This window comes from Lutra lutra, chromosome 15 (assembly GCF_902655055.1).
Source record: "Lutra lutra chromosome 15, mLutLut1.2, whole genome shotgun sequence".
NCBI lineage: Eukaryota > Metazoa > Chordata > Mammalia > Carnivora > Mustelidae > Lutra > Lutra lutra.
The window spans coordinates 4361781-4385557 of NC_062292.1; the positions used below are offsets into that span (position 1 = coordinate 4361781).

At 39.4% G+C, this 23777-nt stretch overlaps 1 protein-coding gene across 7 annotated transcripts in view; it reads left to right on the forward strand.

Annotated features, from left to right (window-relative positions):
• The first annotated feature begins 650 nt into the window (after positions 1–650).
• SUCO (SUN domain containing ossification factor) overlaps positions 651–23777 on the forward strand; it is a 97218-nt gene continuing 74091 nt past the window's right edge. For 5 of the 7 annotated variants that reach the window (XR_007123014.1, XM_047704645.1, XM_047704647.1 and 2 more), the window contains exon 1: positions 651–1035. Coding sequence is in view for 5 of the 7 variants with exons in the window: in XM_047704645.1 (XP_047560601.1) it covers positions 974–1035 (62 nt within the window). In the remaining 2 variants the exon portion in view is untranslated. The remainder of the gene's footprint in view (positions 1036–23777) is intronic. The other 2 variants (XM_047704644.1, XM_047704649.1) reach the window with 1 other exon arrangement.

Genomic DNA, 23777 nt, shown 5'->3' on the forward strand with positions numbered 1-23777 from the left:
GACTCTCCGCTGCAACCAATCAGGGAGAGGACGTCGTGGGCCGGTCCGCCCAGGGAAAAAACACCTCTTCAAATTTTATGAGTTACAGTTTTTCTTCCCGCCGTCCTTCTAGGCCGGCCGTCTCACGAACTGTGCTCAAAAGAGGAGAACTGAATATAACAATCCCAAAGCTAGTCATTCTTGCTGTGAGAAGCGAAATTATAGACCTCTCCATCAAAACCGGGATTCTAGGAGGAGTAGGGGAAAGGGAAAGCATTCCGGAAGACAAACTACAACTCCCAAGGGCCCTTGCGCGGACTCGCCACGCCCTGGACGAGGGGGCGGGCCATCGCAAAGAAGAACGCGGAGGGTCATGGGGCTCCTCCCCGACTTCCTGAACACGAGCCACTGACCCGGCGGACTTTGAGGTGGGCGGGGCGGCCGCAACCCCGGCTCTCGCGCGTTGTGTCCTCCCACCTCGCGCTCCTCCGCCCGAGACGTCGGAGGGGGCGTGGCCCGCGCGGAGGCTGGTGGGGGCGCGAGCGCCGCGGGACGTGGGTGACGCGTCCCCTTCCAGCTCAGCGGTGTGTGAGGTGGCGCGGCCCCGCCGGCGATTGGCTGTTGGGAGACGAGTGCGCCGCGGCCGTTGGTCGCCGGCAGCACGGAGGGAGAGCCGGGGCGGGCGGGGGGGATATGGGGCCGCAGTGGCGGCGGCGGCGGCTGGAGGAGGCGGGCGCGGGCGAGCCGGCGGCTGCGGGAGCAGCGGCAGTCCCCGGAGTCCTCCCGTGAAGCGCCGCGCTCGGCGCCGCCGTGGACCCCTCGGAGGGGGCGGCCGGTTCGCGGGCCGCTGAGGAGCCGCTCCCGCAGCGCCGCGGCCCTTCGGACTCTCGGTCCCATCCTCTCGCTCCTGCTCCGGCTCCTCCATCTTGGCCTCGGCAGTGGCGGCTGCCGGGAGGATGTGCCGCCTTCTGGCAAGGGGAAGAAGGAGGAGAAGATGAAGAAGTACCGCCGGGCCTTGGCCCTGGTCTCCTGTCTCTCTCTGTGCTCCCTGGTCTGGTGAGTCGCCGCCGCCATCCGGGAGTTTCCCGAGCGGGTCACACCCCCAGGTCGCCTTGGCTCTCGGGGTGCGGGTCTCCCAGGCCCTTAAGACACACGGGTTGCCTCGCGGCTCCCGCGCCGACTGGCCCGGCCGCGCGCTGTGCGGTTTCCGTGCGGGGTGTCGGCGTTTACGGAGAGTAGCGGGAGGGAAGGGTGCCCGAGTGGGGGGACCACCTGGGTGCCTTTGTGCTCAGCTCCTCTGCCCTTGGAGACGGTGGGGCGTCCGGGCCGGTCTCGGAAGGGCTCGCGGGGTTGCTCGGGTCCACTGCCGGCTGCTCTCTCTCCGCGTGCGGTGGGACCAGGGGAGAGAGGGTCGGGTGCGTGCGGTCCCCGGTGCGATTCTAAAAACGTGATTGTCACGAGGGCCAGAGGACCGCACGCGCCGCGGTGCAGGCCAGGTCCTGCCGTCTCGGGCCTCGAGTGCACCTGGGGCTGCTGCTGTTGGAAACTTGTTGGGGGGGCGTTCCGGAGCCCCTTTTCAAGGGGCAGATGATGGGGAGCCGCTGGTGCAGTCGCGCGTCTCAGGTGTGGTGCGTGCGCCAGGTTGTGGTGTGGCGTGCGGGGGGTGTCCCTGAGTGATGGCAGGGCGAGTCCTGTCTTTCCAAGGCGGGAAGAGAGCTTTGTTCCTGAAGTTTATGGAGTTTCTGCTGATCCCAGGCACGCCTGGGTGGCTTCGAGGCGCAAAGACACCTTGTCAGGAAAAGGATTGCTGTCACTTCACTGGGAAAAGCCGTTTTTCCCCTCCTGGAGGTGTGAGCCCCGCTGACTGGGAAGATGCTTCTTTAGTCAAAGCGATCTGCTGTTTATTAAAGTCTACATAAACTTTATTCATTAGCGAATAAATGAATTCATTAATGAATACACTTTTTCATTAAGTCCCTTGTTTACTTCCGGAAAACACCAACGACGTGTCCATTTTTTCTGTGCTTAATAGATTGCAAAGGTCCTGAAGTGGCAGAGTTGTTGCTCACATGAAATACTAAGTGACAGGAGAAGGAACACTCTTGCAGGCTGGAATTTCGATCTGAAGACTGAGACTCTTTCGAGAACAAGACATCTGGCCTTTTGACTTTAATTCCAAACACTTTTAACAGGACAGCTGTCACCCCCCCCCCCTTGTTAGTGTCCTGTTGGGTACCAACAAGTGCATGCAGGAGATGACTCCACTCACCCCATTTTAAATTTAAATTTGTAGGTGAAATACCAAAACCTTGTGTTCATTTCCATCTTTTGGGGGGGCTGCTTGGTAATTTACAGGCTAATGTAGCGTTTCTTTCTTCTTTCTCCTTGATCTTGCCCAACTTTAGACTATGTTACTCTTCACCAGCACTTTCTGAAGTGGCTCATAGGACACAGAGGTTACACTTTTCATTCAAGTTTAAAATGCACCGGTACCTCTGCTTTTTTTTTTTTTTTTTAATTGAAATATACTTGACATTGTCTAAATGTCATTATGATATTGTGCAAATTCAAGATGTATAACATGTTGACCCGATACATTTATGTACTGTAATATGATTGCCATTGTAGTGATAGTTACCACTTTTACCATATCGCATAATTATTTCTTTTTTGTGGTCAGAATAATTAAAACCTAGTCTCATAGTAAGTTTAGTCACTGTCCTACAATATCGTTATCTATATATATAAACCTATATTCCTTAGCAGATCTCCAGGACTTAGTTATCTATAGTGGAAAATCTGGACCCTTAAACATTTTTTTTTTTTTAAATTTTAAGTAGATGCTGGAGATGAAATCCAACTACAATGTGTTTCTTAAACTCACCTGTGAATTTAAAGTAACCATGCTTCTATTACTTTGTGTACTTTCTGGCTGTCTTTTGCTTAAGTTAACTTCAATATGGTTTCTCAGCTTTATTCATTAGTAATAGAAGGTTATGACCTATTAGAAAAAAAAAGTCAGTCTGCCTAATATTGAAAGTAGTAGTCCTAGAGTTCTGTAAAGTTTGTTGACTCTCACAGTGAAAAGTGGATGTTGAGAGTTTAAGGAGTAGAAAGTTTAAGAAACTTTAGCTTAAGAAACAGTTGGACTGGGCACCTGGGTGGCTCAGTGGGTTAAAGCCTCTGCCTTCTGCTTAGGTCACGATCCCAGGGTCCTGGGATCGAGCCCCACATCGGGCTCTCTGCTCCGCAGGGAGCCTGCTTCCTCCCCTCTCTCTCTCTCTGCCTGCCTCTCTGCCTACTTGAGATTTCTCTCTCTCTGTCAAATAAGTAAAATCTTTAAAAAAAAAAAAAAAAAAGAAATTTCAAAAAAAAAAAAACAGTTGGACTAGTGTATTTTTTTAATCTTTTTTTTTAAAGATTTTATTTATTTATTTGACAGAGAGAGATCACAAGTAGACAGAGAGGCAGGCAGAGAGAGAGAGAGGGAAGCAGGCTCCCTGCTAAGCAGAGAGCCCTATGCGGGACTCGATCCCAGGACCCTGAGATCATGACCTGAGCTGAAGGCAGAGGCTTAACCCACTGAGCCACCCAGGCGCCCTGGACTAGTGTATTTTGAGATTGGTTTGTACTGCCAAATTTAAGGACTTTTAAATTATTCTTTATTGAAGTCATTAAAGGGCATTGAAAAGAGGGTATTTAGGCTTGAGATTTTCTTGGAAGGGTGATGATGCGATTAGAGAAGAGTACTGGTACGGGGTAATGATGGTAGAGGTTATGTTATGTCTTTGAGACACTCTGCACTGATTCATCTGGAGGTCTGATCCTTGTTACAGTCTGGTCTATATGTCATTTCCCAATATCTCCATTTTCCCTTAGGGTTAGAGTTTACAGAAGAGTAGTTAAGCTTCTTTTAGTAGCCATTTTTGTCTTTGACGTTTATAAATTGTCTCTAAATTTTGTGATCCATTTCTTTTTTAAGCTGTATCGTTTTGTAATTTATGAATGCTGTGTGTTCATACCGCAGTTCTCTAGTTTCTAAGGTTCACCTCCCTCCCACCAATATTACTGAAATTTTTTATCCCCTTTTTTATACTCACACTTCTATAGATATTATGTCTCCCCTCTCCTTTTTTCTTTTCAGTCTAGAGTCCTAACCTTAGATTGCTGTCACACAAAACCCACCCTTCCGTCTTATTAGTCATTTTATTTTATTTTATTAATTTTTTTTAAAAAAGATTATTTATTTATTTATTTATTTGACAGATCACAAGCAGGCAGAGAGGCAGGCAGAGAGAGAGAAAGGGAAGCAGGCTCCCCGCCAAGCAGAGAGCCCGACGCAGGGCTCAGTCCCAGGGCCCTGGGATCATGACCCGAGCCGAAGGCAGAGGCCTTAACCCACTGAGCCACCCAGGCGCCCCTCTTATTAGTCATTTTAGTTGCTGTTTTTTACTTTTGCATATATTGTGTGATTCTTTATCAAGTAGTACAGAGTATTTTAAGCATAAACGTACGGTAGCTGCAGCACAGAGTAATAATGATTGTCATATCTATGTGTAACTTGTGGGTACTTTACACACTTTAATACGTTCAGTCTTCACAGCCCTGTGAGGTAAGTATTATTGTTAACCTTATTCTGCATTTTATAGTTCAGGAAGTAGGTATATTAACTGATTTGGCAAGGTGAAGCAGCTGTTAAGTTTAGCAGCTTGGATTTGAATCTGTGCCGCCTGATTTGTGGTAGAGCGTCCTGACTGGTATCAAAGACCAGAGGGCCTGTGTTTTATATACTGCTCCGTCGCTTACTAGATGTGTGTCCTAGGATATAGTATGTAATTTCTTTGAACCTTAATTCTTGTATCCTGAAAGTAGGAAAACTAATTCATTTATACTTCACAGGGTTGTTAGGAGGATGAAATGAGATAATACATACGACAGGTCTTTATTAAATAGTGAGGGTGTGTTATCTACATTATTTCATAAAATATATATAGGGTATGTAATCCATTTATTTCATTATAAAATTATTCAACAAGGATTTTTCTCATGCTTATTATGTACCATATGTTGTTGTGGGCATTGAAAACCTAAAAATAGGGTGACCAGCTTATCCTGGTTTTGTCAGTGAAAGTCCCATGTCCCAGGAATCTCCTGTGTTATTTCTTACTGATGCTGTTAACAAGTTTCCAAAAATTTAGTGGCAGCATACATCTGTTACCTTACAGTTCTGGGATCAGAAGTCCAAAATAAGCCTTAACAGGGCTAAAGTCAGGATGTCAACAGAGATGGCTCCTTCCTGAGTCTCTTAGGTAAAGAATCTGTTTCTTGACCTTTTCAGCTTCTAGGGCCACCTGCAGTCTGTGACCTCTCTCTCACATCATTCTCACCTCTAGCTCCAGGCTTCACATGTGCTAAATCACTGATCCCCTTGCTTCTTTTTCCACAAGCACTTGTGATTGATTACATTGGGCCTGCCAAGACAGTCCAGGATTATATACCCATCTCAAAATTGCTAATTTATAGGAACGCAAGCTGGTGCAACCACTCTGGAAAACAGCATGGAGGTTCCTCGAAATGTTGAAAATAGAACTACCCTATGACCCAGCAGTTGCACTACTGGGTATTTACCCTAAAGATACAAACGTAGTGATCCGAAGGGGCACGTGCACCCGAATGTTTATAGCAGCAATGTCTACAATAGCCAAACTATGGAAAGAACCTAGATGTCCATCTACAGACGAATGGATAAAGAAGATGTGGTATATATACACAATGGAATACTATGCAGCCATCAAAAGAAATGAAATCTTGCCATTTGCGACGACGTGGATGGAACTAGAGGGTATCATGCTTAGCGAAATAAGTCAGTCGGAGAAAGACAACTATCATATGATCTCCCTGATAGGAGGGAGAGGAGATGCAACATGGAGGGTTTGGGGGGTAGGAAAAGAATAAATGAAACAAGATGGGATTGGGAGGGAGACAAACCATAAGTGACTCTTAATCTCACAAAACAAACTGAGGGTTGCTGGGGGGAGGGGGGTCGGGAGAGGGTTGTGGGGTTATGGACATTGGAGAGGGTATGTGCTATGGTGAGTGCTGTGAAGTGTGTAAACCTGGTGATTCACAGACCTGTGCCCCTGGGGATAAAAATACATTATATGTTTACAAAAAAAATAAATTAAAAAATTGCTAATTTAATCACAAGATTGGTTTAACATGTAACATATTCAGGGATTAGGACTTGGACATCTCTGGGAGGCATCATGCAGCCTAATATACTACTCTCTGTCCTGGCAAACTGGGAAGAATGATCATCATCTTAAAGAGGAAAAAGATTTGGTCTATGCTTTAAGCAGTGGATATTCAAATTCTTTTGAGCGTGTCCCCCTCAGTAAAATGATATGCATGCAACCTTTAATATGTGCTTCATTGTTTATAAGTTGTGCACATGTGCCAATATGATATTAGTATGATAATATACTAATAAGTTACATAAATTAGGTGTTTAAAAAGATGAGAGAAATGAACAGTCTAATACTTTCTATTAATAGAATTTTTTTTGCTCAAATAATAATTTCTGGTGAGAGCTTTGTGATTGACCGATTAGAGTATTTTACATCATGATGTGATTGATGAATAGCTTGTTCTAGTTGGGAGTCTTAGCCTTGCAATTTTCTTGTTGACTTGTGCTTGTGTAGTTATTTTCTTTGCAGTCTTCGCAGGATTTTTTTCAAAGCTATTTCTCCATGTTGTGAGAGTCAGTTTAGTTAAAACTTAATAATATAATCCCTAAGGCTACTTAATTGGGATACATAAACGCCAGTGCCTCACAATGCCTGGAGGTAAACCCCAGTTTGTGGAACTTCCACATTTTCCCACAGGTTTCTGATTACGTAGTCCCTGGGGTTATTCATGTTTGACCAGCTGACCTTCAGAACAAGTATAAATTCTTATATTAAACTTAGTAAAGCTTAATTAATTTAAAAAAGACTATTTTATAGAGCCATTTTATGTTCCCAGTAAAATTGAAATTGAGTGGAAGTTACGGAGATTTCCTATACACTCTGTCCCTACCCTTGTATGGCCCCTTCATTAGTCAACATCCCTTATCAGACTGGTTTATTTCTTTAAGACTAAAAAAAACTATTGTAACCAATAGGATCATCTTGGGGAAGCTCCTCTTTAGAGCTAATGAGAAAAATCTGACATTTAAGCAATTCTCATACATTTGACAAATAATTACAAAAAATAATTACAAAGATTTTGAGGAACACCAAGGGTAGAATTCATATTCTAGATATGATTCTATCACTATCTGTATGTCCCTGGACGAGTTATTTCTATGAATCTCAGTACTTATCTGCATAAATGGTTTGCAGGATGGATAGTACAAAATGGAAGAATTTTGTTTCAGGTAGAGGCAAGATTCCTAGAGTTTTTGTGGGGAGAGATGGGAAGGGAGGCTAGAGCCAGGTTTTGAAGGGACTTGATAATTATGCAGATGAACTCTTGATTTTTAGCCTGGCTGAGAGTTATGAGTCAGGGTATTAGTTTGAGCAAGAGCATGAGCTCAGATTGATTTTTTTTTTTAAATTTTTTTATTTAGATCACTATGACCATAGAGTGGATTGGAAGGGACAGACTTCAGGGAGGCTGGAAGCCCTAAAGTGGCAGTCACAGTGGAGAGATTTGATAGATACCTAAATCAAAGTGGTCTGTTTTGTATGCTTTTTTGTCCTTGGTAATTTTTCTTTTTCTTTCTTCTTTTCTTTTTTTTCTTTTAAATATTTTATTTATTTATTTGATGGGCAGAGGTCACAAGTAGGCAGAGAGGCAGACAGAGAGGAGGCAGCAGGCTCCCTGTGAAGCAGAGAGCCCAATGCAGGGGCTCGATCCCAGGACCCTGGGACCATGCATGACCTGAGCCGAAGGCAGAGGCTTTAACCCACCGAGCCACGCAGGTGCCCCAGTCCTTAGTAATTTGTCTGAATATGTTACCTAGTTTTCTTTGACTTCAGAGGTAATATTTCTTGGTTTGTGACTTTATTTCTGTAGCTCTTCTGTTGCTTTTTCTTTGATAATTTTGCTGGTTTCTTGCTCATTTGTCAGTATGCATAAGTGAGCAGAAATAAACAAGAAAAATAAGCAGTTTTGTCATTTTTAAGGTAATGATTGGAAATATCCTTGAAAATCCTGTTTTTTGTCTGGAGAAGTTACTTTCTTTGTTGTGTTTCTGTAACTTTTTTTAAGACCATAAGTCTCTTTTCTGAATAAAATAATAAATATTCAAAATAAAATAGTGAAGTCATCCCTCTTCTTTAATTCATTTGATGACTTTTTCTTCTAATAGTCTTTCTTGGCTTGGTGTACAGTTTTTAGCATGGTGACTCTAGGTAATGATACTGTATTGTAGATCTTCAAGTTGCTAAGAGTAGATCTTAAAAATTATCACAAGAAAAAAATTACAGCTGTGTGGTGATGGATGTACTTTGTGGTAAACATACCACAATACATAATAATATTGAATTATTATTTTGTACATCTGAAACAAACATACTTTATATGCCAGTTGGATCTTATTTTTTTTTTTTTTTTTTTTTTTTTTAGTCTTTCTTGTGGAACTTGATGTGAAAAACTTTGGGAAGAAAAGTTTATCTTTGCCCTGGGATAGACATTCCAAAGAAAGTGTATAGTACTTAAAAGAGGTATTAAGTTATTAAAAACAGTGTTAGATCTTTTCAGACAAGTTAAATGAAGCCAAATTCCCTAAATAGGACAAGGTCTGTGGAAGAAGGTGTGACCAGGGAGGTACAGCATCTTTGTGTAAAACGCCAATATTTGTGACCAATAAAAAGTGGCACATTACTTATTTTTTTTTTTTGGCACATTACTTATTTATAATATCCTTTGAATTATTTTAAAAAGAGTTGGATGTGTTTTATAATATCGTCTTTAGGTTATTAAACATTTGAGGGTATATCGGAATGGAGGCAGGTAATTGGGTTGGCTGGTAATGGAAAAAAAAAATACTAACACCTAACTTACCTTTGGACATTGGTTATTTCATTTTTCCATTGTTCATGAACTCCTAAATTATTCTTTCACTTGTTTCAACTGTCTGAATAGAGAAATAGGTCAATATGTATAGCTAACATTCTAGTACTTGTAACGAAATGGAAGAGAAAAATTTATAAAAATTTTAAATACTTTATTATTCTTTTAAGCCATCTACAAGTAGAAACGTATGTATGAAATACTTTTGTTTAGTAGTTTATACATAAATGGGACTCTTTATTTAAAACATAGTATGTATGTATTGCAGATTGTACTTTAGTGCCAGTTGTATGTTTTGCTTTTAAGGCTGTATTTTAAAGTAGTTTCAAAAAGTAAAATTGTACATGTTGAAGGATAGGAGAAATTGTTTTCAAGTATTTGCAGTATAAAAATGTTAATCCCTTGGGATAAACTTACTTCATAAATGCAGATTTTTTTGACAGCTTGATTTTATTTTAGGACTTTATTTTTGTGATGAATCAGTAGTTAAAATTGTTTTATATTTTACATAGAAGTAACACCTAGCTTTGTTAGAAAATGTTTTTTGGCTTATAGGTACTAAGCTAATTTTGTGTTTCTTGTTATAGAGTATTTGTAATCTAACACAAGAAAATATGTAAAGTACTTAAAATAATGCCTTGCTCATAGTAAGCATTGTTACAAGAATTCTTTTTATTTCCTCTGGGTGCTTTGCTATAATTAGGAGGGCGTAGGTGGTAGGGTTCAGAAATAGGAATCCATTAATTAATTCAAAATGGTATTTAGTTACCAACAATGTATTTGTGGTGGTGGGGAATCCTGAAGAAGCAGGAGACTTGAGCTCTGCCCTTCTGGTTGTCAAAATACACATACATACTGATGTAGTGGAAAGGGCATAAAACTAACCTAGAGTTCAGTTGTAATCCCCCCCCCTTTTTTTTTTTGCATTATTAACAGTGAGCCTTTACTGAATGCTTATTAATATTCTCAGTGTTTCGTGTCCACCAACTTACTCTCTTTACAACTCTTTTGAGATAGCCACACCATTTTAAAGATGAAAAAAGAGAGGCACAAAAAAGTGAACTAACTTGCCCAAGTTCTCACAGCTAGTAAGCAATGAGCCAAAACCTAAGTAGGCCGAGTCTGAGCCTGTCTTTTGTTCTTATTTTTTAAATTCAATTTAGTTAACATATAGTGTATTATTAATTTCAGGGGTAGAATTTAGTGATTCATCAGTTGCATATAATACCCAGTGCTCATTACGTTAAGTGTCCTCCTTAATGCCTGTCATCCATTTACCCCTTTATCCCACCAACCTCCCCTCCAGCAACCCTCAGTTTGTTTCCTAGAGTTAAGAGTCTTACAGTTTGCCTCACTCTGTATTTTTATCTTATTATTTGTTCCCTTTCCTTACATTCATCTGTTTTGTTTAAGTTCCACATATGAGTGAAATTATAGGGTATTTGTCTTTAATGGACTGACTTCGCTTAGCATAATATCCTCAGTTCCATTCATGTTGTTGCAAATGGCAGGATTTCATTCTTTTTGATGGCTGAGTAATATTCTGGTGTGTGTATGTGTGTGTGTGTGTGTAGACATACATATATATACACATAGGTATATATACACACCACATCTTCTTTATCCATTCATCTGTCAATGGACATCTGGTGAGCCTGTGTTTTGTCATTGCTTTATGTGGCCAGTAGTCTTGTATATGGCTTTAGGCAAATTTCTTTACCTTTTCTTTGTGTGTTAGTTTTCTTATCTGAAAATGGGCAGACTGGATTGCCTCAACTAGGAATGAACGTTAGAATTATTCCTGAAGCTTTAAAAAAATAAACATGCCTAGGATTCTTACCTTGGGGATTCTGTCTCAGTAGGCTTGGGATATTCTTTTTTTTTTTTTTTTTAAAGATTTTATTTATTTATTTGACAGAGAGAGAGAGACCACAAGTAGGCAGAGGCAGGCAGAGAGAGAGGGGGAAGCAGGCTCCCTGCTGAGCAGAGAGCCCGATGCGGCGCTCGATCCCAGGACCCTGAGATCATGACCTGAGCCGAAGGCAGAGGCTTAACCCACTGAGCCACCCAGGTGCCCCGCTTGGGATATTCTTTTTTTTTTTTTAAAGATTTTATTTATTTATTTGTCAGAGAGAGAGAGGGAGAGAGAGTGAACACAGGCAGACAGAGTGGCAGGCAGAGGCAGAGGGAGAAGAAGGCTCCCTGCTGAGCAAGGAGCCCGATGTGGGACTCGATCCCAGGACGCTGGGATCATGACCTGAGCCGAAGGCAGCTGCTTAACCAACTGAGCTACCCAGGCGTCCCCGCTTGGGATATTCTTATTCATTCTTTATTACTACTAGATTAGATGAATTCTGAGATTTTTTTTTTTTTTTTGTACTTTTAAATTCTAAGATACCTAATTTGGACATTTGTGAATTTTCAGCTCAAAAAGCTGAATTGCTCAGCAGTGCTTAAAGAAGGGAAAAATTAGGCCTGGAGTGGTCGGGAAAGACTTGACTTGAGTTTAAGAGAAAATGATATGTGGCTTATAATCTTCACTTCTTATGAATGTAGATGTTTCATGAACTGAAATAAGGTGTACTGGTGCTGCTGATGTGAATAATGGTCTTGTCCTAGTGTGGGGTGTATGTGTGTGTCTGTCTGTAGTGGGTAGATAGTACTTAGGTGTCAAAGAAAAAGAGAATAAAAGAGATAATGTACTTGATATAAGTGCGAGTGATAGTAAGCAAACAAGCTTGTCTAGAAACTAAAAGCTGTTTTTTGGGAATTGTAATGGGTTTTACAAACTAACCTAAGGAATTAGTAAAGATGCAGCAAGAGAAGTGGTGCTCCAAGAATGTTATTTTTGACATCATTGTTTTAGAAATATTTCAGAAGGGACTTGGAGGGATGAATGCTAAAAAAGGAAAAAAAAAAGCAGTTGAAGTAATTGATGTTTATCATAACAAATATTTGGTAGTAAAAATGAAGAGGGTGCATTGAGCAGAGTTTTAAGGAAGTAAATGATCTGGTTTGGAGATAGATTGGCCATTAACAGAGGAATATAGTAGAAGTAGCATTGGTCTAGGATTCAGAAGAGAACTTGGTTTTAGTTTGCTTCTGACAGGCTCTTGTTCTTCAGAACTCTCATTCTGTCATCCATGTCAGTGTTGAAAGATACTTACTGAGGCTTCTGTGTGGTATATTCTTTGTAGGATGCTGGTGGATAAAACAAAGTTAGTTAGCTGCTTTCTTGGAGTATATTGGTGAGAGAATAAATGCTAGGATCTAAAGTTACAAATCTGTGCAAATGAAGTTCAAAAAGAGAAGAAAAGGTCATTGTTTTTTAACTGGGGCAACTCGATGAATTGGGCATGTTCAAAAAGAAATGGAAGAGTTGCTGAGGATTTGAATAGGAGGAGCCGTTGAGAGAGTGGAATGATCCACGTGGGATGATCCAAGTGGAGACATGATATAGGCACTGAAAAATGCAGACTTTGGGCACCTGGGTGGCTCAGTGGGTTAAGTGTCTACCTTTGGCTCAGTATGACCCCAGGGTCCTGGGATCTAGTTCTGCATCGACCTCCATGCTCAGTGGAAAGTCTGCTGCTCTCCCTCCTTGTGTGCTCGAGCGCTCTCTCTCTGTCAAATGAATAAATCTTTAAAAAAATTTTTAAAAATGCAGACTTCAGTGCATTTAAGAATTGGGCTGGAGTTGTCCTCATAGAAGGGATTATTTTTGAAACAGAAGTTTGACTGAACATGGAGCTTCTGCAGAGACTTAGAATAAAGAAGGATGCCAAGCAAAGTAAAGCTCTGAAGGGAAGGAGAGTGGTTTGAAATGAAAGATGGGAAGAGGTTTAAGGATGTCATTTGAATGGCAGCAATATAAAATGTCTCAGATAAGGCTGAAAAGTTTGAAAACTGAGAAAAGGGTCTTTTTTTCAAGAGGGAAGTACTTGGTAAAAGCTTATGGGAGTGGAAACAGATTATACTTGAAGAGCTGGTAGGCATGGGTTCTTACACATTTGTTTGGCATTGAGATAGAAGAGGCTGGAGTAATCCCACCCTTATATGTATGCTTCAGCCCATTCTACACAGTGCCATGATTTATCTTACTAACACATAATTTTGATTATGTCAGTCTCTTGCTAAAACATCTTTCATAGGCTCCTGTATTCCTGAAGAGAAAAATTTAAACCCTCACCTTAAAGGCCTGAAGTCTGGCCCAAACCTACTTTTGTAGGTATAGCGCGACTGACCTGTTAGCCTGGTAGTATATATATATTTTTTTTATAAAGATTTTTTTTAATTTATTTATTTGACAGAGAGAAATCACAAGTAGGCAGAGAGGCAGGCAGAGAGAGAGGAGGAAGCAGGCTCCCTGCTGAGCAGAAAGCCCGATGTGGGGCTCGAACCCAGGACCTGGGATCATGACCTGAGCCGAAGGCAGCGGCTTAACCCACTGAGCCACCCAGGCGCCCCTAGCCTGGTAGTATTTTATTTGTGGACTATCTTTGTAGTTTTGGGTTGAAAATTAAGATTGCGAGGCATTGTGACTTGGGTTTTTTAGGCTAAATATATCTGATGCAGTTTCTTAAAATATATCATTATCAAGTAAGTATATGATTATCTTCAGAAGCTTTGAGAACAGTTATATTGGCTGAATTTCTAATGGTATGTTTAGATGTAAAAACAGAACAAACCATAGTGTTTAATAAGTGCTACCCCATGCTAGATCCTTGAAATTATAGGCAAATTTAATGAAACAATCCTCTAATAGATTTTGGTCTATGGAATAATTAAGCTAAGAGAATACAAGAACAGTGAAGATTAAAGATCAGAACTTTTGAAATTCAAAGGTTTGATTAGAAGCAAACACCTGAATACAGAGTTTTCTTCAGCCGAGCTCTGTAGTTCCATGTGATTTGATTGGAAACTGCTTTGGCGGCCAAATAGAATAAAAACTGGGAGGAGAAATGAACAGTGTCACCTCTTGTGATCAGCAGGTAGACCTCACAGAGAGAAGCAACCTTAAAGAGTCCCCAAGCTGGTAATAGTTTAAGAAGGCTCTCTGTCTTTTACTACATTGTGATTGAAAGAAAGTAGAGTGCTTATGAAGCAAAAGCACTGGAGGCCCAGTGATCTTTTGGTCTTTTTTTGTGTTTCGATCAAACTGGCTTCTGTAATACCCATTTCCTACAAATTTCCATGCACTTCATAGAATTTCTCCTAATTTTTTCAGATTTCTGAATAGTAATGTTAAAAAAACCCATAATTTTTACTGTTATCTCAAAGTTAAGTTCTACTTTCCCACCTTTATGTTTTCCTGGATTGCCTATTTGTTTGTTTATGAAGGGGAATGTACGCAGGGCATTACTTGAACCACGCTGCTGTAATTGAATGGCTTACACTATGTTCCCATACTGTGGATTAGATGTGTCCTTGTGTTTAAGAAGCATTCTTCATTGCCCAGTTCTGTTCTTTCTTTTACCATAAATTCTGTGATAACTGGGCTCTCTCCCTTTTCTAAGTTCTTATCCAAGCTGTTCCAATCCGTAGTCAAAGGAAGAGCTTAGGAGATCACTGTGCTGAGAACAGGGCAGCAAGTTCTGTGCCTTAGAGGTGCTCAGTGTTGTGTGAGGAACAGAAATATAAACAGTTAATTTCAGTTCAGAATTGTAGTAAGTGCTTAGATATGCCAGAGGGTTGTGGCCAAACCCCAGGTTGTGGAAATGAGGAATGTGTCCTAGTCACTAACTTGTTCCTGCCCCGGGGCGGGGGGGGAGGAGAATTCCGTCAGGTTTTGGATGGTGAGGAGTGGGAGCAGGGGCAGAACAGTCTTGGAAGACGGAGAAGCATGAGCCAGACACTTGGAAGCGTGAGACAGCCAGATGTGTTCAGGGAACAGCTACAAGTAGTTCCGTATTACTGAAGCTTGAAGTGGGAGGCAGGGAGTGGCAGAAAATATAAAGCTGAAGACTTAGGCAATAGAGGAATTTTAGATATTTTAAAATATGCAAGGAAGCTTGAATTTTGTCATGGAGAGTTGATAAGAGGTCCTAAGCAGGAGAACAGCATTCTGACAATTAGTGTTAGGTTCCTGGCCTTGTGAAGGGTTGATTTGCAGAGATGGTAAGATGGGAATTAGGGAACTCTGTTAGAAGTTTGCTCTAAGAGATGAGGGCTTGAGCTGAGGCAGTCATAACAGGATGGAGAAATGGATTACAGAAATTTGAGGTAAAGTAAACTGTAGATAGTAGAGGGAGGATGAAGGGAAAGGAGTAGCATAGATGTTTTTTAGGTTTCTGACTTGAGGACTGGGTGGATAGCAGTATCTCTTGATGAGATCAAGGATACAGGAAGAGGAGATTTGGCAAAGGAAGATTTTTGTGTTCAAGTTTGGATTTAGTTGTTTTGGAGGTATCTTGGAACATGAAAGGAGAGAGATTCAACTTTCAAATGAGGTGTACAAGGAAGACTGAGAACAGAATCCTGGAGCACCGAGATTTAATCTGCTGTAGTTAGCAGAAGCAGCATATCAAAGGAGACTCAGAAGACTTGGAGGGAGGTGAGAAACAGAATTGTATAATTTGACAAACCAAAGGATAAGAAGGTGTCAAGTAGAAGCAGTAGTCAAAGGTGCCACACACAGCAGAGAAATTTAAAAATTAAAAAAAAAGTAGATCCTGCTACTACCATACTGATTTCAGTAGTCTAATGAGGGCAAAAATTAGAAATCAGCAGGCTGAGGGCTAACAGAAGGTGAAGAAACTGAGACTACAAGTATATACTAATCTGGAATTTGGTAAGTAAAGAAGGTAGAAAGGCAATAGCTGATAACAGTAGTTAACATTTGAGTTCATATTTTATGTCAGATTGATAAGCACAGCACATGCATCATTTTATTTTCCTCATAATAACTCCATTTTGTTTATTTAGTTGAGAGAGCAAGCAAGCGCCCTTGCAAGTCAGTGCGCATGCGTGCAGGAGCCAGGGGAGGGGGCAGAGGGGGAGAGAGAGACTCTCAAGCAGGCTGCACCCTCAGTGAGAAGCTGGATGCCAGGCTCCATCCGAGATCAGGACCTGGTCTGGTATCCAGAGTAAGAAGCTTAGGGGCACCTGGGTGGCTCGATGGGTTAAAGCCTCTGCCTTCGGCTCAGGTCATCATTCCAGGGTCCTGGGATCGAGCCCCGCATCAGGCTCTCTGCTCAGCGGGGAGCCTGCTTCCCCTGCCCATCGCCAACCCCCTGCCTCTCTGCCTACTTGTGATCTCTGTCTGTCAGATAAATAAATAAAAATCTTTAAAAAAAGAGTGAGAAGCTTAACTAGCCAAGCCACCCACGTGCCCCATAGTAACTTCCTTTGAGTATGGATATTGAGGCACACAGGTTTTGTGGTTTACCCAAGAACATACAACTAATGAAAGGAGGACCTGGGAATAACACTTGGGGATCTTGACTCTGAACTCCATGTCTCGTCACTGTGCTGCAAAATTTCTTATTTCTGTTGTTGCCACTATCTAAATCTGAGGTAAACGTTGTTCCTCTTTTGTGGTAGTTCTTAGTATTTGTTATGCTATAACTAGCCTTGACTAATACCATCAATTACTGACTGAAGAGATCAATGTTATTTTCTTACTTTTCATTTATCTGTTGACCAGAGAATATTAAATATGAAGTACAGCAATAAAGAAAGATTGTAGGCTTTGGAGGGAGATAATCTAGGCTTGTAATCACAAATTGAATGACTTTGGACACATTAATTTCTGAGTTTAGCTTCTTTATTTGTAAAAATTTATCTAAAAGTCTGAATAAAAAAATAAAAACATAACTTTTTTCCCCCCAAGACATCAGGTGCTGAGGATGGCATTGCTCGTACTTGATGCAGAGTTTTGCATGGGTCCCCTTTTTCTCTCCATTTCACATGATGACTCTTTTATCTTCTATCTTCAGTTTCACTCCTCTTTCCCCATTTTAGGCAATTACGCAGGGTATATCGGAGCCTGTCCAGTCAGCCTTCATGTGTTTATTTGATATTGTTTTCTTCCCAGATAATCTTGTTTTGCTTATATGTTATAAAATTTTACATAAGTTGTCTAACACTAACTAATCTCGTTCTTTCTACTTCTTTTCATTTAACACTTTTAATTGCTTTAGTCATCATTAAAATGAATTGTAAGTAGTTAACGATGTGGTAGATGCCCTTAGGAAGGCCTCATAGTATCATTTATTCATTGAACAGTTAGTGTGTGGCTGCTTCTGAAGAGAGACTATAAGTTAATAAATGCATTTGGGTAAATTCTGTTCCATTTGCTTGCCTGTTGCTATCCCAGTAGTGCAGTCTAATTACGGTGCTCTTGTAATAAATTTACCTGGCAAGGTGAACCACATGCCTTTGCTTTTTTTGGTGGTGGTTGTTAATTTAGTTATTCTTGGGCCACTTTTTTTCTATATCATATTAGAGCAATAGGATCCTTCAGGTATTTTGATAAGGGTTATATTTGAGTGATGAATTGCTATTTTTACATTGCTGTCACCAGCATTCCATCTATGAACATACTAGATTTTTGTGTGTTTCTTTATTGTATGATCATTACCAGAGCTAAAATTGTTTATCTGTAAATCATTGTCTATTATTTTTCTTAGGTTAATTTCTAAATTGTTTTATGATTTTTGTTATTGCTGTAGCTTATTTTCTTTTTGGTTATTGCTGAGAGAAAAAATATAAACTTTTCTGTTTCTTAAATTTTTAAGTTGAGATAATTTACATACAATGAAATGCACATGTATTAGCTCTGCATGTAGTTGGATCAATTTTGACAAATACATGTATTTGTGTAATCTACCCTCCCTCCCCCATCAAGGTATAGAACATTTGTATTACCCCAGAATTTCCTCATGTCCTTTTCTAGTGAATCCCCTGAAGCAACCTGTGATTCGATTTCTATCACTGTGGATTAGTTTTGCTAATTCTGGAGCTGCATCTAATGGAGTTACACAGTATGTTCCTGTGTCTAGCTTCTTTTATTCTGTGTAATGTTTCCAAGATTTATACATGTTGTTTCATTAGTCAGTAATTTATTTATTTTTATTGGGAGTAGTTAGTACATTCTATGAATACACTATAGTTTCTTTATTTTACTGCTGTTGGACGTCTAGGCTGCTTCTAGTTTTTGGCTATTAGAAATAAAAGGGCCATTTTCCTGCAAGCCTTTTTGTGGACATTGTTTTCATTTCTTCTAAGAATTACCTAAAAGTGGAATTGCAAGTGCTGAAACATATGGGTATCGTATGCTTCTGGATATAATACACTGAGAAAGACACAACATCACTTATGAAGGATTCCGGCCAGGAATATATAAACTGAATCTGGTCATGAAGAAACATCAGACAAACCTCAAATAAGAACCATATTATTTAAAAATTAAAGGACTGTGTTCCTCAAAAATAGTAGTGCCATGTAAGGTAAAGGCCAAAATCTATTCCAGGTTAAAGGAGGCTGAAGATGCATGATAAATGCAGGAGATGATTCTGGACTCTGTTCTGAACTTGGGAGTAGTGGAAGGAATGCTCTAAGGATATGATGGGATTAACTGACAAAATCGCAATATGGGTGATAGATTAAAGTATTATGTCAGTGTAACTGAAGTTGTAACTGCTCTGTGGTTATGTAAGCAAATATCCTTATTCTGTGGAAATACATACTAAGGTAGTTAGAGATCTACATAATTGATCAGGATAGATCAGGATCAGGATAGAGTAGAGTAGATCAGGATAAAGAGTGAGAAGGAAGATGTGAGAGTGTGCTGTGAGCAAATGACAAGTGATGGAAGAAATGAGGTAAAATGTTAACAGGTTGATACGGTTTGTGTATGTTCTTTGTACTATGCTGGCAATTCTTATGAAACTTTGAAATTATTCCCAAATAAAAAGTAGAAAAAAAACCCCAAAACAACCTGGTTTGGACTTTTCCATCCTCTATATGAGGGAAATCAACTCAAATTTCTTTAATTTTCATTAGTTTTATACTTTTTGCCAGTTTTGCTGTTTTTCTAGAGAAATCCATTTCTTCTGATTTTTCAAATATATTGGTATTTGTAGTTTGTAATATTTTATAATTTTAAAAATCTGTTTTATCTGTGGTTGTTTCATGTTTTTATACCATATTTTATTAATTCACATCACCACATATCACCAACTCTTCTTGATTGAGTTTGCCAGAGGTTTATCTTTCTAACATTTTCTTCAAAGAATCACATTTTGGTGTTTCAATCTTTGCCTTTTTTGTTCTTTATTTCAGCGATTTCTGTCTTTATAGCCCCCCCTTTTAAAAATTTACACTGTTTACTCTTTGAGTTGAAAGATCCAGCTTTTTGGGGGGGGAGAGGTTGTCTCCCCATGTGTATAGAAGCATAGTTTTCCTGCTATTGTCTTATCTGCATCCCACCAATTTTGACCACTAGTCCTCCACTATAATATTTCATGATGTTCCTTATTGTTTACTCTTTAATGGCAGTACTATTCTGCTGCATAATTTTTGTTTCCAGTCTTAGAATGTTGTTGGCTTTTTGTGACTTCAAAAATTTCACATGTAGCTTTCGTTGTTTTATATATCTTGAAGTGATACTGTTGGGTGGATATATATTTATAATATCTTTTTACTAAAATAAATCTCTTGGTGATATAATGCTTATCAATTTAATTTTTATCTACTTAATTAAAATTGCTACTTTTTTCATGTTTTCTCAATGTATCTTTACTCAGATTTTTAATGAATTGAAAATTACGCCTAACATTTCCTAACAGGCCTCTGTATCTAACATAGTATCTGGAAAGTATTGATAGTCTTAAGTGTTTATATAGTTTCTTTAATATAATGAGAGGGAAACAGCATTAACTCGTTCGAAAGTTTGACAGACTCCGGTTTTGCCCTCTTCCTGCAGTTATTAGGCTTGGCACATTTGCATATTAACATATTCTTTTTGTACATTAATCTTGGAATTTATTATTGCATTATTTTGCTAAATTTCTTTGATAAGATTATAAATAGTAATTGTTTAAGGTAGCATAGAAGAATTATTTTGAGGGTGTTGTGTATTTCTGAGCTAGCAGTTGTAAAACACTCATTCTAAGCCTTTGGTATTAAAAAATGGTGTTTCCTCAAATCACTTGGACATTAAAGAATACTGTCTTAGTGAAATCTTTTTTTGTCACTTCAAGGCTTAATTCAGTTGCTGTTTCCTCTAGAAAAAAACTTCCTGAATCCTTCTGTTCGCTTCAGTAAGCGGTAATCGATACACCTTTTACTTAACATTTAAATCTTAACCACTGTTCTTTGAAATACATAGTTGTAACATACCCTTTAAAACAGAAAGGTGCCTAGTAGTATTAGACTGTAGGTTCCCACTGCAAGAAAAACCTCCGTCACTCTACATTCAAGTTAAATCTTCCTTCAAGAAAAAACTATGTAGTGTCATCTGGATGCAAACATTCGTTCCTTCCACACTGTGGTACTTTTTTTAAAAATCTGGTAACCATCAAGACCATATCTAAAAGAGCTTTTGTAGAAATTATAGGCAAATAACAAATAGTCTGTTAATACATGGTAAGCCTATTCTGGGGAGGGTAAATAAAGGTTAAACATTAATGATACCCATGAAATTAAAATGGAGTACTCAACAGTTGCTACTATTTCTATAGCTTTTAAGCTCTATACAGTTTAAGGAGCACTGGGTGTGGTGCGTAAACAATGAATCTTGGAACACTGAAAAAATAAAAAAATAAAAAAAATTTATCCATATACTTTTTGTCTGTTTTAAAGAATTCTATCCTGGCAACTATACCCAGGCAGGTATTACAATAGTATATGTAGAAAGTAAATACAACATTGAATTATTGTTTTCTTTCTATTTTAAGAATGGGCAGAATTCTAAAACTTTCTTACAGGAATTTAAAGACATGCCGAAAACTAGAAGGAAGAGTGTGATAGGCATGCGCCTGTTGCCTCGCTGCAATAATGATTAGCCTTTCATCAGTCTTATTTCTCTCTGCCCCACTTCTTAAAACAGCTTTATCAGGGGCACAATTGGCATGCAAAAAACTACATAAATTGTACAGTTTGATACATCTTGGTGTATGTATACATCCATGAAGCTATCACAAGCAATTAGTAAACACATCCCCTTTACCCTCAGGGATTTTCTCATGCCCTTTTGTAATCCCTTCCTCCTGGCTTCCTCCTCCAGGCAACCACTGATTTATATTCTGTAGCTATAGTGTAGTTTGCATTTTTTGTATTTTGTAAACGGAATCATAAACTACATTTTTTTCTTTTTTTCTTTTTTTTTTTTTTTTTGGTCTGGTTTCTTGCATAGAAGAATTATTTTGAGGGTGTTGTGTGTGCCAAATTCATTCCTGTTTGTTGCTGAATAGTATTATGTTGCATGTCTGTAGTACAGATTGTTTATCTGTGTACCTGTTCATGGACATTTGAGAGTTTTTTCCATTTTATTTATTTATTTATTTGACAGAGAGGGACAGTGAGGGAGGGAACACAAGCCAGGAGAGTGGGAGAGGGAGAAGCAGGCTTCTCGCTGAACAGGGAGCCTGATGGGGGGCTCGATCCCAGGACCCTGGGGTCGTGACCCAAGCCAAAGGCAGACGCCCAACGACTGAGCCACCCAGGCGCCCCCATTTTTTTTACTATTACAAATAGAGCTGCTGTGACCTTTTGTGTTTTCCTTTCTCTTGAGTGAATACTTAAGGGTGGAATGGCTGGTTTATATATAAGTGCATGTTTGGCTTTGAAAGCAATGCCAAATTGTTTTCCAAAGTGATTGTACCATTTTGTATTCCCATGAGCAGTATATGAAAGTTTCAGTCCTTCCACATCCTTTACAACACTTACTGTGGCCAGTCTTTAAAATTTTAGCCATTTAATAGATACGTAGTGGTTTCTCATTATGGTTTCGATTTGCATTTCTCCATGACTGAGGATATTGAGCATCTTTCACTTTTATTTGCTTTCCCTATATTTTCTTTGGTGATATGATGGTGAAAATCTTCTGCCTGTTTTTTAAAAATTAGGTTGTTCTTTTTTTGCGGGGTGGGGGGTAGATTGTATTTGTTTGCCAGAGAGCACTTGAATGCACACTCACACAAACTGGGGAGATGCAGTCAGAGGGAGAAGCAGGCTCCCCACCGAGCAAAAAGCCTGATGTAGGACTCGATCCTAGGACCCCTGGATCATGACCTGAGTCGAAGGGAGTTGCTTAACTGACTGAGCCATGCAGGCAACCTGAAAATTGGATTGTTTCTTTATTGAGTTTTGAGATTTCTTTACACTGGTTACAAATCCTTTACCAAATATATGCTTTGCACATATTTCCTCCTGGTCTGTAACTTGCCTTCTCATTTTAATAAGTGTATTTTGTGGAACAGAAGTTTTTAATTTTGAAGTTTCTCAAATTTTTCTTTAATGGATTGTGCTTATTTTAAAAAGAAACTTGTGTTTTGGATTGATTTTGACAATATGCAAAGGTAGTACAAAGAGTTAACCATATACCCTTCACCAAGTCTCCTTGAATGCTAACATCTCACATAACCGTGGGATATTTGTCAAAACTAAGAAATTAACATTGGTAACAGAACATGGGCCATGCTTTTTTTTTTTTTTTTGGCCATGCTTTTTATGTCATATATGAAAACTGCCTAGCAGTTTTTGTCGGGGGGAGGATCAGGTGATGGAATAATATTAAACTAAAACATCCTATAATTGTACTTACAAATACTTCAGTAAAGTTAAGAGTGAACTCATTTTTTAAGGCAGTTTTGTGGAGTTACTTCCATGTGCAGGATGCCAACCTAACTACCCACTAATTTAAATTCCTCCGTTTAATTCTGTTCATGTCAAGGTCGGAACCCAACATTTAACAACATAATCAAGCAAACTTACCTAGAAATCACTTGCAAATAGAAGGAACTCCTCAATGGTTTTTTTGTTTTGTTTTGTTTTGTTTTTACGTAACTATTTGTTCAAGGTTGTAGAAGTTACAGGATAGGATAAAATTTAAATGTCAAAGACGGTCTATAATACTTTTATATGGGATCAGCTGTGGGGAAGAGGATGAATGAACGTTGTGATAGTTCAAAAGTAAAAATTAACATTATGTATCTTATTCTCACTGAACCATGTTCTTAGGCAAAATATCTATTTTTATTCCTTCTCCTAGAATCTGAATTTTTTTTTGTTTTAGTAAGCATAGTGCATAATATTGTGTTTATTCTGTGCTGTCCCCATTACAAGTGCTTTAAGCTATCTTACTGAATTCTCATAACAGTCCTAGGAAGTAGATACTTCCATTATGAGAAAATAGGTGCAGAGAAAATATTTATGAGAAAATAGGTGCAAAAATAAATGTTTGTTCAGTGAACTTGCCCAAGATCCTACAGGCTATGCAGCGATAGTCCGCATTCTTTTAACCATCGTGCTAGGCCAACTAACAAATTGTCACGGTTGAATTATCTTGTAATACGATGTACTTCTGCAAATCCTTGCCAAATATCTCTATTATTTTGACCTCCTGAAGGAATGGAAAGAGTTCCACTATTATGTCCTTTTTATGAGGTTTTATCTTTTTTCCTCTATTAAGAGTTATATTGAGTATCAAACTCAGCATCACTGATCATGCCTTGAAACGTCTTGCCTGTAAATTAGAGTAGTGATTATAATTTTGCACCATAACATAGCTGGTGTAG